Source organism: Lethenteron reissneri, chromosome 36, assembly GCF_015708825.2.
Source record: "Lethenteron reissneri isolate LAM-NWPU_2019-01 chromosome 36, ASM1570882v1, whole genome shotgun sequence".
NCBI classification, from domain to species: domain Eukaryota; kingdom Metazoa; phylum Chordata; class Hyperoartia; order Petromyzontiformes; family Petromyzontidae; genus Lethenteron; species Lethenteron reissneri.
The window spans coordinates 3,881,514-3,900,397 of record NC_083814.1 but is presented as its reverse complement, the minus strand read 5'-3'; the positions used below and the strand labels follow the sequence as shown (position 1 = coordinate 3,900,397).

Genomic DNA, 18,884 nt, shown 5'->3' with positions numbered 1-18,884 from the left:
AATATACCTGTGCAGTAGGTCCCATTGCCAGTGTATGCGCTGGCACATAGGCAAGTGAAGGATCCAATGGTGTTCACACAGTTTGCATAATTCCTATCACAGTTGCTTTTCCCATTCGAAAACTTGTCTTCATCGGCGCAGTTCATGCCATTTCCGATGTAGCCGGTGTTGCAGCTGCAACTGTAGGAACCGTCCGTGTTGGAGCATGTGGCATCTGAGTGACATGAATCATGGCCACTTGTACACTCATTTATATCTGAAAAAAAGAATGATCGTACATATCACAGTCATTTAATATAGTGTTTCAATGCTGTTTTCTAAATGCATTCATGGATATATTTTTACATGCAGTGATATCAATAGGACTTTTTTGCCAGTATCAAGACGATGAGAAAATAATAATAGGCTTTACCCTTTCTGGCAATAAAATAGGTGTTAAGATGTTCTAACATCCAATAGATACCGTTTGCACAGAATCAAGTCTGCATTAGCCACACATACTTGTTGCAACACATGCTTCTTTATGCAATACATGTCTTCTTTATGGCCCTGTCTGACCAGTGTCGGCCAATCAGTTTCAAAGACAATGCATATATAATTATTAGAGTATGTATATTTGCATGTATTACCACAAGTATGTATGGTTAATGCAGATTTGATGCCTAGCAATAGGTATCTATTTGATGTTTGAACATCTTAACACCTGCTTTATTTCCAGAAAGGGCACTTACACATATGCTAATAGTTTTACTGTATAAAGATTGTACTACCTGTGCAGTTTGGTCCAGCGTAGCCAGATGTGCAGTTACAAGAATAGGACCCTTCACTGTTCAGGCAGACCGAATTGTTAATGGAAAAGGAGGGATTGGTGGCCAATGCACACTCATCTTTATCTGTAGGAGAAAAACAAACATGAATTGAGATTCAAAAGGGGCAAGTGCATGAATAGCAAAGTGTTCTCTTTGACCTCTTACATAAATTTAAAGAGCGGTATGAAGCATACTTTCTGTATGGGTCAGAGGAGATGCAGTGAGCCAGTTCACTGCAAGCAATCTGATGATACATTTACTGCTGAGAAAAACGTATTTTAAACACATTTGAGGACAAAATGGACATTCAATAGTGGATCGAGCAAGTTTCAATCAACTACCATTAATATTGCATTACCCATGGGTTGCAAGCACATCGAGCAGGGCTAATATCTACACAATTGCACCTTAATAATTAAAAACAATTTCCTGTCGTCGTGGGCTGGACACATGTATGTAGTACATGGGCCCCAGATACATCCACACCGCATTGCTTCGATGAGGTCACAAGCTCACAAAGCATGGCAAACTTTGCACTATAATTCGGCCCTTTACTTAATTTAAGATGTCCCTTTCTTGCACACATGGTAAGTGAACCCCACGCGATTTGCGGTTATCTTTCCATGCCGCCTTCCAGTACCACTTAAATGTTGTTTGTTTTCCTTAAATGGTCTTTGTTACTCAGTGTCGAGCAATGTTATAATCTCTTCGCTGATGTTACTCTCTTTGTTTTTTCACCAAGGTCCACCGTTGGGGTCATTCTTGTGAATCGGATTGAGGCCAAATGTTTCTTACCCACGTAAACAAATAGATCAATAAAAATGAACGGTTCGAAACCCTGCAATCACATGTGTTTTTTTAAGTGAGCCATGCATGTGTACATCTACAAAAGGGCATTTGCATTGTTATTCAAAAATCATCCAAGCAACCAAAGATGTAGAGCATCGCACGCGATTTCTTACCTATGCAATATAATTTTCCATCTCCTTGGAATCCAGGTTTGCATGTACAATTGTAACCCCCAGGTGTGTTCACACATTGGCCATTTGCACGACAAAGTGTAGAGTTCAAGGCGCACTCATCGATGTCTAAACACAGAGAAAAGTTGTACATGTTAAAACAATACATTTTCAAACAATACATGTCAAACACTACATGTTAAAACAATAAACTTCCCAAACAAAAAATAATAACATTAGTTGATGAGTAATGAGTAACTATCCCCCGAGTTTGGGGTTTCGACTAATATAAGCAGCATCTCTGCAAACACGGTATTTTAAGATGTAAATAAATGTACATTAAGTTCCAGCAAGCAAGTTATGGGAATAAAAAAAGAGAACAATCGACGTGTTTTTTTGTGTTAAAGGCTGGAGTGGAATCAAGTAGTTGAGCTCCGGAGGGTACACTTTAGCCAACTCTATAAGTTGGGGGGTAACGTCCTTAAATAATTACAACATCTCATTGCATAATATATCTATGACAATGCATACGTGTAAACCCATATCGTTTACCCGTATTCTTGTGAAGGGAAATAGAGTTTTCAGGTCCATACAGCGTACAGCCTTTCAATACGGGCAACAATAAAATGTTTGTCTATCTGTTTGTGTTTCTTCATTGTGATGGGACTTTGTAGGATAAACGTTGATATTTATAAGGGCACTGGGTGACCAATAAGGTCTGAATTGGTCTGTAATAAGGTAGGCACTGATAAGGGGTTGACAGGTATTAAAATGTGTTTGTTTCCCCAGCATGAGAGGCTGTCAGGCCAATACATTGCTGAGTCACGTGATTTTAAGAAAGACGCTGTTGCGTCCCAGGGCAATTCGGTAAGCCCATGTGTCATACGAAAACCACAGCATCCTCGGAAGTAACGTTGTTTTGCAGGCTCTACACTTGACAACCTCGATTTAGGCTACATTTTGCGAGTGGCATTTTTAACTACAAATGTGCAGGACACAACGCACCGTCGCATTGTGTGCTATTTTCTGTGTTGATGATGAAGCCAGTGGTACAGTTGCATTCGAAGCTTTTGAGCGTATTCAAGCAGGTCTGCTCGCATGGTGGGGGCGAATTGAGACATTCGTCCACATCTGAATGAAAGAAAGCATGAGACAGCATGAATACAAATCAATAATTGAGCTGGAAGGCAACGTAAGTGTACTCTTTTATTGTATATATCCTATTACACGGACTTAATTGTCAAAAGGTGACAATGCAAATTAAACTTTTAGCATATTTTAATCTTTGATGCAATATTTTCAACGAGAAAAATGACCATTGAGATGCAACATTTCTTTTGCAAGGAATCAATTGACACACACGCACATACAAGCACATTGTGGATTCTCTTGATCAATTCATCACAAGGTCGTTGATTCATCGATCTCCCGCCACAGCAGTTGAAAGAATCAGTACGTTTCTTAAGCCTTTATCGCTGCAGTAAGTTATTTTAATATGGTGGGTTTTTAATGTATTTGTTTTACTCAGGAAGAAAAAAAATCTTCATTGATTTCCTAAAAAGTGTCTGTACTGCACCTCATTCATTTGTAGCAAATGACGGACTAGTAAACAAAATCAACAGTGAAATATGTACACACCGAAACACTTGCTGCCTGTTGCCTGTGAGCCCAACGGGACAGGGCCCACACGAAAAGCCTAGGGAGGGTGCAGGTTGATCTGTGCAGGTCACTCCAGGATGACAAGGGCTGTCTACACAGGCATTGTAGTCGTCCGTGCAGTATGCTCCCGCGTAGCCAGGATCACACAGACAGCCGGCAACCTTCAGACGATCGCAGCAACACGGCAAATAAATGAGGCGTGACACGGGTTATGTACGCAAACTAAAGCCATCTTCCCGCTAAGGGCCGATCAAGCATTATGATGAAACGGTATATATTCAAGCACACCAAAAGTGGTAAGAGGATGCTGTTTTCTGATACCACAATGATTTTTACAAAATCATATAATCTGTCTCTTAGTACTCAATGAAAACGTATTAAAGTTGAAAAACAGTACATTTTGTGTATGTTTGAGTACATTTGAATTCAGCAGTGTCTGTACATATCGGGCTATTTAAAATGAGATCTTGACCTTTTGAATGAGAATTTATCATTATAGCCAGCCAATGAAATACAGATGAAAACTAAAACTAAACTTTCATTTTCTGCTAATTTAAGAACCGTGAATCATGTTATAAATATAGACGTTCCACCAACGCAAAGTTGCCTCACTTTATATACAGGCTTTGACGACCAAAATGATGATTCATATTAGTTCATTATGGTTAAGATCTTGCAGCTATAGTGTCAATTTTCAACTCGAACCCTTCACCACCCAACAAAGCCAATCAAATAATTTTGCCAGGTGGGCAAATGTGCCACTTTATTTGATTTATCCGCAAAAATGGAGGAAGGTTGAAAAGCAAGCAACACATTCCTGCGGAGGGAGCTGGTAGGAACGTTGGGTTGCTCGGTCAATGGCCAGGGTCAACGGCGGTGTGGTGTATTCCGCAAATATGCCCGACTGTGAGGGCGGGCACAAGCCGGCGTGAGTAGGTTAAACGTTGAGTTTTATAAGGGCACCACGAGGTGACCAGCCCCTCCCCACCCAGCCCCCCCTCCCACCCCCCACCCAGCCCCACCCTCCCCACCCAGCCCAACCCTCCCCACCCAGCCCCTCCCCATCCAGCCCCTCCCTGCACGATAACACAATGATCCCCTGTGGGCTGGTGTAACCAGGAGGTCCTACCAGTAAAATGTTCCAGATTTGTCTGACGTTTCGCTGGAGATTACACCCAACATCATCAGTTGTCTCTGCTTTGTCTACTCTTAGACTATTTGGTTCTTTCGGTAAAGTCACGAAGGTAGAAAAATAATATATCACGACGTTTTGATCGCAACACAAGCAACCGTCTTCAGGTTAAAAGAGGGGGAAATCTTTCACCTGAAGACGGTTGTTATTGACGAATGTGTAAAGTTTTTGTTATTCTGCCCCACTGCCATCGTTAAATTAAGAAATTGAACTAGAATAAGCCATTAAAAACAATGTATTTGGTCAACTTTCCATGAACGTCATTTCTGAAAACAACTATCACGTAGTGGCTGCGATTGAAGTCGTGAAGTGAGGGACTTCCCAGCTGACCTGGAAAGAGGATCCATCGCTGGAATTCATGCTCAGGGTGGTCTGGTTGTAGAGGCACGTGGAGTGGGCGCTGCAGTTGCACAGAGTGAGGTTGAGCAGCAGCGCAGAGGAGGCCTTGCCGTCGCTGGCGCTCACCACGTCAAACGCTGGCTTCGAGCTTCTGGGGCTCCACGTCAAATTGCCATCAGCTGCAACAAGCAGCACCCAAAAACCACGGTCATTTTGGTACACTGAGGGACGTAGTGGCCTCTCGTGGTCTGGAGATATGTGAACCCATTATATACAATGTGCACGGATTGAAACATCAATTCTTACACACACACAAACAACGCATATCATTAACGTAAGAATCGATATTAAGTATACACCTGAACATTCATTTTAGTAACGGGAAAGTCCAAGTAATCCCAGATCATATACAATTACAATTTTCTTACACTGTGCAGGAAACAGAGTATGTTTAAAATCCAAATAAAATGGTCATCATTGTACACAATCGTAAGTTACAAAACGTACGTCGCAAATTAGAATTCTAGACATGCACAAACTACTCACGTGTGACTGTAAGGCCTGACGAGTTGGTTGCCATGGAAAATACGATGGTGTCGTTGTTGGGGTCCTTTGCATTGATCTGCACCGAGACCGTTTGATTGAGGCTGGTGAAGAGTCGACCGCCCGTTGTGATGTTGGGAGGGAAGTTTTCTGCAACAGAAATTGAACAAGGGTCATCTAAGAACTATGCCGAAGTGTGTAGTCATCCTCTTCTCATATAACACGAACCACTTATCTATAAATAAGAGTTCGCTCTATGACGTCTTCCAGTTATTTTTTATTGTCGAACCATGTATAGATATTGTTACAATAACGGGATCGCGTGATGTAAAAACACAACGATCGCATTGAAAGCCTCTAGAATGTCCCCTTCCGAACGGAGACGGGGGGGGACATAAATTCCCCGAACAGCAGCCCCGTATTCGGCGCGCCAGGTGCCCACTTAAAGGCGGGGTGGGAGACCTGGGTTCACCGCCACATCCAGGTGGTGACCATGAGTGGGGACATGAACGTTTATACCGGGGAGGGGAAAAGGGTAGAAGGGGAGAAAATAATTAACATACCTGGTGAATACCCTTAACATACTTGGTGAATACCCTTATTAAATATTTTCTCCGTTACTCTGTGAGATACGGAGCCTTCGCTTTCTCAATACCCAACCACCTGTTGGAAATAAAGTACCATAAGAGAGTCATTGGAAATCAGTGGGGTCTCTATAAATGGATCACCCTGTATTACTGAGCCTCTAATTACGAGTTAATTTCGGTTCATTCAGTTCCCTGCCGTTTAGCAGGATATCTGAAGTGTTCCGTGGCGGGAGCTCCGAAACATTCGGTTCCTGAAGGAGATTCCAACACGCGGAGCGTGACATCAGACATTGATGGTACAACCCATAAACATATCAGGAAGCTTTCCAGCAGAGCCACTAAAACCTGCATAGTACAATCTGCAAAAACACATTCCTGTGGAGGGAGCTGGTAGGAACGTTTGGTTGCTCGGTCAATGGCCAGGGTCAACGGCGGCGTGGTGTATTACCGCAAATATGCCCGACTGTGAGGGCGGGCACAAGCCGGCGTGAGTAGGTTAAACGTTGAGTTTTATAAGGGCACCACGGGGTGACCAGCCCCTCCCCACCCAGCCCCACCCCTCCCACACGCCACCCAGTCCCACCCCTCCCACCCCCACCCAACCCCACCCCTCCCACACCCCACCCAACCCCACCCTCCCCACCCAGCCCATCCCCACCCTCCCCTCCCTGCACGACGGACGGACGGACACAATAATCCCCTGTGGGCTGGTGGAACCAGTGGGTTCCTACCAGTAAAATCTAGACTGTAGGTATATCTCACGCAGTGCTTGGCCCTGAGATCCAAAATCTCCAGCGCTGTTCTTTGTGGCCATTCCAAAGTTGGTGTCGTTAGTGCTGAGCACATCAAAAATGCAGTCCTTTTGCCCTCCGCAGGAAGCGTTGACGAAGGCCAGTCGTTCTGGAGATGTCTGGTTTATGAGGTCTTCGTAAAATAACGGCACGAAAGTGTTGTTGTTGTAGGTGTGCCAGCTCTCCCCATCACTGGTGTTGTAGGAAAACAAGCTCGTGTTTGCAGTTATTTGCCCTGTGAAAAGAATAAGGTAATACTTTATTTTCACAAATGTGGGTGCATTTAGATGGCTTACAATACACCGTTTAGGAACTAAATCGAAGCACAGTAATATGCAGGTTTAATATCCATGTGACATGTTCTTATTTTGTTATTAAACCATTTGGGCTACGTTGCACGATATGTTGATCGCGTCGTATAGTTAGGCATCAAGCTGGAACACAAGAGTATTTCATTAAGTAAACAAATCTTTCGGTAAATCTCGAACCTATGCCAGTGAGATTTAAGTTTCAGAATTGCAGAGTGAATTGGGTATAACCCCTGGTACTTATGTGCAATTTTATCATCTCCATGAGATGCAGCACGTGATCAAAAATGGTGACACCCTTCCACACATTAAGAAAAACAATGGCGACAACTGTTTTAATTGGTGGAATGGCTACAATGAGGATGCGAACATGTTCATTTTGCCAATAGAAGTGGGAGGCCAGTTTTTATTCAAATTATAGCCAACATTGATCATGTTCATAGGTTGATTTTGGATCAATATTGACATGTAAACACAATATCACGGTGTGTTGATAGAGTTCGCACAATAATGTTTTATACTGCACAGGCAATAGTGTAGCTGCTAGAAGCTGTGATGGAATAGTCATCTAGAGCAGTGGTTATTAACCTTTACTGCAGCCTAGCACCCTTTTAGTTCTCAGTCGTTATAATGTGATGTTAATAAATACATAGGTTTGATGAAACAAAGTAGTTGTACTTACATGCCCATGCTTAATTTGTGTTACGATGATTTACACTCTAAAAAAATCTGTCCATATCTGGCACCCCCAGAGAGGGCATCTTGCTCCTCCAGGGGGTGCATGCACCCCAGTTTAAGAACCACTAATCTAGAGCATCTGGCACACAGCCGGGCGCTCGACTCTTCAGACTTCCAACTGTTTAAAAAAATATATATATCTAGTTGCTGAGTGATTTCAGCACCTAGATATTCTTGTTCTTTTTATTTTTATTCAACACAGTTGCTGAGCACAGACACCAAAACGTCAATTGCTCACCAACAAACAGCACTATGTTTTGGGGATACGTTTCTTGAATTGAGTAAGCAAAATAGACGATGGGAGAGAATTCCAAAGTTCAGCAGTTCATGGGAACAAGCAGGAAAATTAATGTTTTAACCTTCAGTGTGGTCGTGGTTGAGCACAGTATGGATGCGACAAAACAGTAATTTTTTTATTATTACTTGTAAAATGGTGCGGTGGTAACTATCACGGCTTAAGGGCCAACCAAAATACATTTACACTGTTGGAATTATGAAGATTATGAGACACTGGGAAACGCATATTTTAGGAGTTGAAGATGACCGTAGAAAAATAGTCTGCCAAGTTAATGATAACGGATGCTTTCTGAAAATGTACGTTTTAGTCATTGAATTAATCTCACATTAAAATTACCATTACTTATTGAAACACCATTATATATTATTCAAATGTCCAATACTCAAGTAATATTGAAGGCTCGTCACCAAAATCTCACATGTGCTGGTATATTAACAGTAAAAAAAAGGAATGAACAATTTGTTATAATTTTTACAATAAAAGTCTTACGTACACAAGTGTCACGCACACTAGTTATGAATACTTACATGTAACCCCAAATTCATAGTAAATCCTGGACTCTGAAGGTACATCTGTCCCGTTAAAAGGTAGCACAGTGCCATTTGCAGCTCGGAAATCATCTGTTGGATCTTTGTTGAAAACGCCTGCAAATAAAAAAATTGATCGGAAGAAATAAAGGATACGATGCCATGTTAGCGACGTAACTTTCTCTGACGCCACGTTTTCCGAAATTTCAGATGAATATTAAATTTGGCAACACACCGCTGGTAGAATCGCTGTTAGCCACGGTATCAGTTGAGTCCCTTACCCAGCAAACCCTGCGTCATGTTGATGAAGCTCTCGGGCAGCATCGTGATGAAGTTGAGGGCCCCGTAAGAAGCCGTTACGTTCACAGAGATGCCCGACGGGAAGGAGGCAGTGATGGAGGAATTTTCTGATCGCCAAACGGAGGTTTTATTGAAGTAAACGCGTGAATCTGCAAAAAATCGTCCAGAAGAGAATGCACGGGCAATGACTTTTGGGCAGACATCTGTCATTAAAATTTGGGAAAGGTGGTTGTGCACTTATGCAGAAAATAGCATAAGATAGTATTCACGGTAAGCTTAATAAACAGGTTGATATTTATTTAGGTTCCCATTGCAATATGTGTAACGTGTGCAAAGATAAAAGGGAGATTTACCTGTGATATTTGCAACGTCACCATCTACTAGGATTATTGTGATATTGTTTTTGAGAATCCATTCAACCTTTAAATTACACACAAAACAAGTTTAAGAAAACAATACATTACACTATCTGAAAATACTCTATCACAGTCTTCAATAATGACTGAATAAAAATATATATATACAAAGCTTAAGTTATCCATTAACATATATTTTTTTATGTATGATACCTTTACACTAATTAAGATTTGCAACACACTGGCACATCACTGAGTTATACTGGTTAAAACGGTGGTCCCATATTGTCAATATTCATGTGTGGTGGGGAAAAATGTGAGTATCCCCCACCAAGGTCTGGCCAGCGTGGAAGAGTAGGCCAGAAAATGCCGTCTAGAGGAGCTCTGTAGAGCCTTCTGTAATTGACAACCTTCTGCCAACAATGGAGTGAACAAGCAATTGCAGTGCTTCACCTCTGCCTTATTTTTTTTTAAGTACAGGCTTACAGCCAGCCTAACCCAAAGAGCTCACTCCATCCTGGCAGGGGGTGTAAAACACACATAAGGGATGTTCCCAAGTTCGGATTGTGAAAATCAGGCCTAGGTACGGCATTTCATTATATTGATTATTGAGTTTTAATTGAGTCTAGATTTGAAGTTTTCGTGACTGCAGGGATCCATACTCTTTGGTTCTTTCGGTAAAGTCACGTAGGTATAAAATAAAATAGATTAAATCACGACGTTTCGATTGCAACACAAGCAATCATCATCCGAACACTAGAAGTGACGTCACTTTCACGCTTTTTCCCAGACAAAAGTGGTTTTACATGGTGTCAGGTGACATATACTATTGCATGTATGTTGAACTTCTTTGGCACCGCACAAAGCCACCCCTGATAATCGGAGCACTTTACTATTGTTAGCACAGACACATTTTACATTTGTACAAAATGGAAATGATCTATGCATCTTAAAGAAGTTAAAAAAATAGTCCCTAAATTTTTTTTTTATCTGAATGTCATCCCTAAAACACATGTATATTAATTCAGGTTTAGTCTTTTGTTAGGCAGGTGATTCGGAATGTTTGTGTGGCTATTATTTATACAATGAATGAGTAAAAACCTATGTACATGTAAAGTTAAATATACATAACATACTATATCGCGTCACTGCCACATACCTTTGCGGATCCATTTTCTTGGGCTACAATGGCAACAAAAGAAGTGGCTTTGGAGACTCCAATGACACCTGCAATTGCTGTCCGGGCCTGCATGGTGAAAGTGATGTTCTCTCCAAATGCTTCTAAGACCGTGTACTCTCCCAGGCCATTGAAGGTGTATGCGGCATTGTCCAGGGTCGTGACATGAGGGTCGCCAATGAGAAACGCTGCAATGAAAAAGGTAACCAAGTTGACAATGTTAAATGGTGAAGTTCATAGTCCCAGTGCGCCAAACATTTCACCATCCCAAATTATTATTTTTGTGAGTAACCGTCAAGGTTCGTGATGTGAGGTTCGCCGAAGATTAATGCTAAAATAGCAACAAGAAAAAGCACAACGTTCAGTCAACCAAGTCACAACTCCTTTTATCTTCACCCATTTCTTATAGCACGAGGCTATCCATAAGGCAATGTGTTTCACAGGTGCGTAATGTCTCCAGTAGTTTCACAAGTAGTGGGGAGATGCTGCTATGTCCTGCAGTTATATCCAGTGGAATAATCTGCGAGTAATTTAACGTTTGATTCAGATGCAATTCCAAACAAACTCAATTTATCATCTACATGAGATGTAAAAAATACAACTGAGAATCTGTCACATCTGACAACAATTGATTCAACCATTCAATGGCGGTGCTGTACCATTTTGAAACACAGGAGATCATGCATTATCCGGCGGCTTCGGAGATGTTGTGTATGCTTTGAGTGTTTGAAATTTGTTTAGGATATGAAATTGGAATAAATAAACAAAGAGGCAAAAAAATATCCTACTTTAAAAAGTTGAGACTCTGCATGGGGTGATGTATAGAGTGCAGTATTTTCAACGTTTAAGTTGCATGTAGTGAATAATGTACCGTACATAATATATAACACTTAAATCAAGCATAGGTACTTTTTTATCACGCACGTGGTGCCGATTGCCGTACTGGTACAGTTACAGCATTTGGAGCGGTGTTGCCGGTTTCGGCAGATCGGCCTGGGACCGCCAGAAAATGTTGGCAGCCGGATAATCGCGCGCTGGATAATTTATCATAAAACTTTATTGTGAAGTCATAAAATAGGCTCACCGAAGAAAGGAGGTCTATAGTAAGTGCATCGGTTAATAGGACGCCTCTGGTGGTACAAGCTGCACAGCCGATTGTCCCCGGACTGGCAGCAGTATCTGAAGGGATCCACGTCTTATTCTGATACAAGAAGACATTCACAAGTAACATTTTAATTATTTCTAGAGATTTGAAGCTTTCGTGACTGCAAGGATTCATATTCTTAGGTTTTTTCGGTAAAGTCACGTAGGTAAAAAAATTAAATTAATAAAAGTAAAAGAAAAAGAAAAATCACGACGTTTCTGAGGCAGCACAAGCTTCCGTCTTCAGGTGGAACCGTCACAGCCCGACAGCCGCACCTTACCATAATAATGAAAAGTGAGCCGTTCCTGGCCCTTGCCCTCCCCCTCAACCATTATATATACGGAGTGGTATCTCTTGTAATCTCTCATTTACTTGATACAGCTGTCGGGCTGTGACGGTTCCACCTGAAGACGGAAGCTTGTGTTTCCTCTGAAACGTCGTGATTTTTATTTTTATTTTACTTTAATTAATTTAAATGTTTTACCTACTTGACTTTTAATTATTATTGTTGATTAAAAGAATACACGGTTCATCCTTCAGGAAGTGCACTCCAGTTTGTGATGGAGCTAAAATTAAAACGAGGTAGTTTAAGACTACCAAAGCTCGTAAACATAATGACTACATAGCTTTGTTTTATAGGAGTATTATAGTAAAAACGTATAATTGATATACAGTATATTAGTATACAACAATTACAGGCTGAACCATAAAGAGAGCCATAAAAATATGCAGATCTACAATATAAGTATCTAACTTTTTTTTTACTCTTGATTCTTCTTCTTCTTCCTAGCGTTGTTCCCGCTGTGGCGCAGGGTCCGCTTTTCGGCATTGTCTTCTCCATTTGGCTCGGTCCAGGGCATCTTCAGGGGATGCGTTGACCGTCTTCATGTCTTCCTTTATTCGGTCCATCCATCGCTTCTTCGGACGTCCGCGTGGACGGCGGCCCTCTGGCTCAATACGCACGGCAGTCTTGGCCACTGATGACTCTTCACTTCGCATCACATGGCCGTACCACCGAAGCCTTGCCTCAAGCATCTTGTCCGCAATGGGGGCCACACCAAGTCGCTTCCGAACGTCTTCGTTCCTGACACGATCCCATCGAGTGAGCCCGAGGCTCCATCTGAGCATCCTCATCTCCATGGTGTGGAGAGCTTGTTCGTGTACAGTTGTGGCTGGCCAGCACTCGGATCCATAGAGTGCCACCGGTCGGACGATGGTCTTGTATATTTTTCCCTTCAGCCTATCCGGCATTTTCCGATCACAGAGGACTCCGGTGACTTGCCTCCATTTCATCCACGCCGCATTGACTCGTGACCTCACATCAGTCGTGATGCTACCATCTGAGCTGATGGTGGAGCCCAGGTACTTAAAGTCCGTCACTTTCTTCAGATCTTCTCCGTCAATACTGATGGTGCCGTCGGTTTGGGGGCCACACTCCATATACTCCGTCTTTTTGATGTTGAACCTCATCCCGTTTTCGTCCAAACGTTCCTTCCACAGGCGCGTTTGTCTTTCCACTTCTCCTCTCTCTTCATCTGAGAGGAGGACGTCATCCGCGTAGAGAATTGACCATGGAAGGGGCGTGTGCAGGTCGGCAGTGATCGTGTCCATGCACAGGATAAACAGGAGTGGTGACAGGGCCGATCCTTGGTGCACTCCAACGCTGATGGCAAATGGCGGTGATATGCCCACTGCACACCTGACTGCACTGGTGACGTTCTTGTATAGGAGTTGCACCCAATGCAAGTAGGTTTCAGGGACTCCATGGGATCGAAGCGAGTGCCAGATGAGGTCGTGGGGGACCCTGTCAAATGCCTTTTCAAGGTCGAGGAACGACACGTGCACAGCTTTGTTCTTCTCTCTGTGCCTCTCCAGCAGGAGCCTCGCCGCGAATATGGCGTCCGTAGTGCCACATCCTTTGACGAAGCCGCATTGGTTGGGTGATAGGGTGATGATGTTTCTAATCCTCGTGTCCAAAACTCGCTCAAAGATCTTCATCGCATGACACAGGAGCCTGATTGGCCTGTAATTCGAGCATTCTGCCACGTCCCCTTTACCCTTCCAAATTGGAACCGTCGTGCTGGTCGAACAGGCTTCTGGGACCTCACTGGTGCTCGTGATGGTGCTGAAGAGCTGGGTAAGGAGGGCAGCACCCTGCCTGCCAATGATCTTCCAGGCCTCAGCAGGGATATCGTCTGGGCCAGTCGCTTTCCCATTCTTCATTCTCTTGATAGCTTGTTCCACTTCAGTGATGGTGATAGGTGAAACCGGACCGAGGACGTGTTCAGCGCTAATAATAGGTGGGTGGGGAAATTCCTGGTTGCAGATTCCAGAGAAGTAGTCGCTCCAGCGTTGAAGGATGGCGGGCGGGTCTCTGAGAGCGCTGTGATTCTCATCCTTTATGCATTTGACCTGACCAATATCCTGAGTCGAACGATGGCGCGCCTCTGCCAGTCGATAGATCTTATTGGCACCTTCTGGGGTGTCCAGTTCGACATACAGTTGGTCGTATTGAGCTAATTTCACCGCTGCAACTACTCGCTTCGCTGCCGATTTGCAGTTTCTGTAATGTTGGTAATCCAGATCTGTGAGCGTTTGGCGCCACTTCTTGAAAGCTAGCTTCTTCTCTTTCACTGCTAGCTGAACTTCTTCGTTCCACCACCATATTTGCTTGTCAATGAAGTGTTTTCCCGGCTTAGTTAGCCCCAGTGCTTCCGTTGCTGCTGTGCACAGTTGGCCGGCGAGATCTTCCCAAATCGCATTCGCCGGTCGGTTGGTGTTCACGTCAATCTGATTAAAGGCAACTCTCAGCTGATCCTTGCATTCCTTCATCCGCCACCACTTAATTCGCTGCTGTCCAGTTGTTGGTGGGCGATGTCGCTGGCCAATGTCCATTTTTATGTCCATGACCAGGATGCGATGTTGTGGGGCGATGTTGTCCGATGGTATGACTTTAGTGTTTGTCACCGTTTTCAGCTTATCCCGCTTGACAAGCCAGTAATCAATTTGAGTTGATCTCCCACCACTGGCGTACGTAATGAGATGGGACGGTCTCTTCTTGAAGAAGGTGTTGGCGAGGACAAGATCATGGGCTTCCGCAAAGTCCAGGGCTCGGTTTCCCTCATCGTTCCGGGTACCATATCCTTGGCCACCATGGTTTCGAGGGTATCCATCCAGGGCGCTTCCAACGTGTCCATTTAGGTCTCCACCAATTACTAACTGCTCTTCTCCATTTATCGATTGCATGTGTCCATCAAATTGTTCCCAAAATTCCTCCTTGGTATCTGCTGGGCAGCCGGGCTGCGGCGCATAACAAGATACCACCCGGAGGCGTAGGTCGTTTGAGTCGATTTCGATGGACATGAGGCGGTCGGAAACGCGGTGGACGGCCACGACGTTGTCTCGTAGATTTTGGCTGACTGCGATTCCAACGCCGTTCTTGGTGTTTCTTTCACCGTTGTAGAACAGTTTGTATCCTTCTCCAATCTCCCTGGCCTTTGCTCCACTCCACTTCGTTTCTTGGATGCATACGATGTCGATACGACGGGCCTTTAGGGCAGCTGACAATTCTCGACTTCTCCCTGTCAATGTTCCGATGTTGAGTGTTCCCAGCCGTAGTCGAACTAACTTCTTTAGCCTGCCCCATCCATGAGCAGGTAGCCCTCGTCCACTTCTCGCGTCGTTTGGGCGAGGACGGCGCGCGTTTCCCCCGAGGGGTGCCCTAGCTTGTTCCAAGTTGTTTTGACGTTGCCATAGATGCGACACAGAAATACTTTGGCCGGTGGGTCGCTCCATCTGACGCCAAAGACCCTCACCGTTGGTTGGAATCCAGCCGGCACCGCGTGGAGGTGGTGATGGGATTTTGCCGGCCTTTTTTTTTTTTTACTCTTGATTAACTAGAATTATTAGACAGGCACGTGTGTAGATCAGCAATAAGGCACTTGGTGTAGATTAGCCAAACCGTGGCATGAGAAAGTCAGAATCATATGTTTACTTCCCAATAAGTAATGAAGGCCATTTAACTAATAAGCTCTCTTTTTTTCAAGGGCGACTCAGCTGGTAGACAACATCAAAGCATTCCACAATTACAGAATGACACGAAAAAAACGTAATAATCACAATTATTTCTGTAAAATTACATTCACACTTAAACGTTAGTGATTTTAATTAAGTCAGTTTTAAATGAAGACAGAGATGGCAAAATGGGGATGCCAAGAGACATACCTACTATAATCACCTAGGAATGTCTGTCCTTAAAGCTCGTGACGTCACTCCACATCGACCAGCCCCCCTCATTAATATCCATGAGCAGGTGACGTCAAGCCACATGGAGCACCCCCCCCCCCTCATTAATAATCATGAGCAGGTGACGTCACTCCACATCGAACAGCCCCCTCATTAATAATCATTAACAGGTGACGTCCTCCAAATGGACCCCCCCCCCATTCATAATAATTTGCGGCTGACGTCACTCCAGATGGGGGGCCGAGGCGCCTCCTCCCCCCTCTTCGGCGTCAACTTCTAACCCTCACTATAAAGGCAGAACCCTCACATCACGCGATCTCCGTAACGCTGTTGTTGAGACATCAAAGTAAAAAGGACGTCATGATGAAAAAGGAATAACCTTAAAAATGAAATAAGTCTGTGTCACCGCGCCCTTACAAATTGCACACGCATTTTGCAATACACCCGTCCTTGGACGGGCAAAAGGCTAGTAGTAACTAAGGTTGTCCCAAAAATTTGGGCAGCTGCATGTAATGTTTTTGCTTCAAATTGTGTGCAAAATTTGGGAACTATTAACAGGTAATCATATGCGTGTCGCTGATTTCTGTTTGGATTGTCCATTGTTAATGACAACAGGTCAGACAAATAAAAAAGCAGAACATGTAAATTAAAATAATCATCATCATCACGATCTATGTGCAGATAGCCCCGTAGGTGTCCACTGCACATTTCGTCATTTGTTTCCACTTTCCTTTGTCTTGTGCCAATGTGCTCAAGTAGTGACCACATCTTGTCTTGCACCAATCTCTGATGTCAATCTCTTATGTCGTCAGGCCATTCTCTGCCAGGTCTTCCTCTCTCTAGCCAAAAGTAATTTTAGGGCTGCACCTTTACCTTTTACTGTGGGCCTGCTCTATGGCTACTGCTCTGTCCAAGCCACAGGTCCAAGCCGATGGTCATTAGTCGGGCGAGTGTTATCAAACAAGGTGTATCCTCATATGAGGTTTGTCAAACTCTTCTTGGACGCTCACCTCCTTACCAATAAACAATATGCGTATTCGCGTGCAATAACTTACCGGTATAGGTGTTACGTTCGGCCGAAAACGCAGAGTAGTATGACCACCACCACCATTGGTACTGAAACCACGGAGTGGGCAGATATTTCTCGTACCTTCCATACAGCAACGCTCCCCACCAGCTGTAATAGCACCTGACCCCTGCCCCGTAAATATCCATCTGCACGCTTTGTAGACTCCAGGATGTGCCTGTAAATTACAAATACCTTTGATAAGCATAAAACATTCCAACTACCGATGTAACAAATCAACCCCCTCCACGAATATTTGTTTTAGTTTTTTTTGGGGGGGGGGGTCAGAGTTGCATTTGTACATTGATGTTATGTTGTTGCTGTTGTGATGCTTGGAAAATTAAATAGTGGCAGCAGTGTTTCCACGAAGTGATCACACACAACACATACGAATTGCGATCAATTCTTACACTGCACAAACTTGATCCATTTATCACGTGTGAAAGCATTCGTGTTCCATAGATTATTGTCAATATTTATTGCATCGCAAATCAGCATTGTAGCTTGTGCAAAAATGAACGCGATAAGTCCGACTCACCTGGGACATACGAAATCTGATATCCATAATTAGCTATGTTGTATCCGTATGTGTATCTGCTGTCAAATAGCCCTTGCCAGAGAGAGCAGGGACAGGTAGTGAATGGACTGAAGTTCATCATTTGCTCGCTTTGATACCAGGTCAGGCACTGGCGCTTTGGGTTCTTGGTCGCCGCTGAGTTTGAATCCAGTCTGTACGCCAACCTTCCCTTTAAACCTGAAAGTAATTAAACACATTACGACATTGCATAATGAGACCATCACATATAACTGTAATTTTTATAGACGTTCACAAATATGACCTTTTCACAAATCTACTATAAAATACAGCTATGTTTTACTGTATTTTTAAAAAAAATAATCATCATACACTTAAAACTTAAATATAATGTATAATTTATATATATTTGTCCTTTAGGCCTTCATATCTACCTTTTCTATTCTATATAGAAAAAAAACTATACAAGCTAATGCTTAACGGTTAAACTTAAACACATTAAAGTGCATTTAAAAATATTTCCCACAATGTCATAAAAAAACACTTCAATCAGTATGGTTCAACAAGAAAATGAACGTCGTTTACCTGTGTTTTCTCCAGCAAACACGTCGGGACGATAGCGATCCACAACGTTTTCTGATGGTATTTTGGCCCTGTAAAAGGTCGATGAATAATCTCTGGAAGAGAGGATAGGGGAGAGGTAGAGAAGACTTCAGTTTCTCTTCCACTTGAGGCATGACGTATGGTGTATGCAGAGGAATGCACAGTTTCAAATATAGGACCGTACATTTGTATGATAATACATATACATAGAGATATATTATAAAAAAAACTAAAACATAACCGCTACATTTACATGCTCACACAGTCTGCTCAACGACTTGACTGACCAGCCTCCAAGAAAGGCATTCTTAAGCAGTGCAAAGAATTGGAGACATGGATATGTTTTCCTTTCATAAGGACTAATCAACTCGCTCACTCAGCTGTAGCCTAATGGGGACCCGTGTGATTATGTTATAGGCAAGGAGAACAAAGCCAAAGCATGGAGCTACTGAGAGTATCAGCAACAGATTTGGGGGTAAATAATCCGCATGTTGGTAATTGTTTTTTTACCCTTTTATCTGGCAACAAAACTGACACCTTTTTTACGAGGAGTCATGTTTGCATAGACCACAATACCTGCAGTCATAATGCAAACAAAAAACATAACTCTGATAATGTATGCACTGTCCTTGAAGTTGATTGGTCCACACCCGAGACAGATGACGCCAAAAGGCGTCATCTGGTCCAACACCATGTGAGACTAGGCTC

General features: G+C 43.2%; 1 protein-coding gene and 1 long non-coding RNA gene across 2 annotated transcripts; both read right to left on the bottom strand.

Annotated features, from left to right (window-relative positions):
- Positions 1 to 889: 889 nt before the first annotated feature.
- On the bottom strand, positions 890 to 14,973 carry LOC133351257 (mucin-like protein). Its single transcript, XM_061566361.1, has 11 exons — positions 14,202 to 14,973; positions 11,668 to 11,778; positions 10,566 to 10,771; positions 9,404 to 9,470; positions 9,032 to 9,199; positions 8,751 to 8,867; positions 6,851 to 7,114; positions 5,505 to 5,651; positions 4,950 to 5,137; positions 3,407 to 3,588; positions 890 to 893 (listed from the first exon to the last, which is right to left on the bottom strand). The coding sequence occupies exons 1-11, from the start codon at positions 14,971 to 14,973 to the stop codon at positions 890 to 892; spliced, it is 2,226 nt and encodes a 741-aa protein (XP_061422345.1).
- Positions 14,974 to 17,027: 2,054 nt separating this feature from the next.
- Positions 17,028 to 18,250, bottom strand: LOC133351283 (uncharacterized). Its single transcript, XR_009756168.1, has 3 exons — positions 18,159 to 18,250; positions 17,577 to 17,792; positions 17,028 to 17,216 (listed from the first exon to the last, which is right to left on the bottom strand). It is a non-coding gene; the product is annotated as an uncharacterized LOC133351283 (long non-coding RNA).
- Between the last annotated feature and the right edge of the window lie 634 nt (positions 18,251 to 18,884).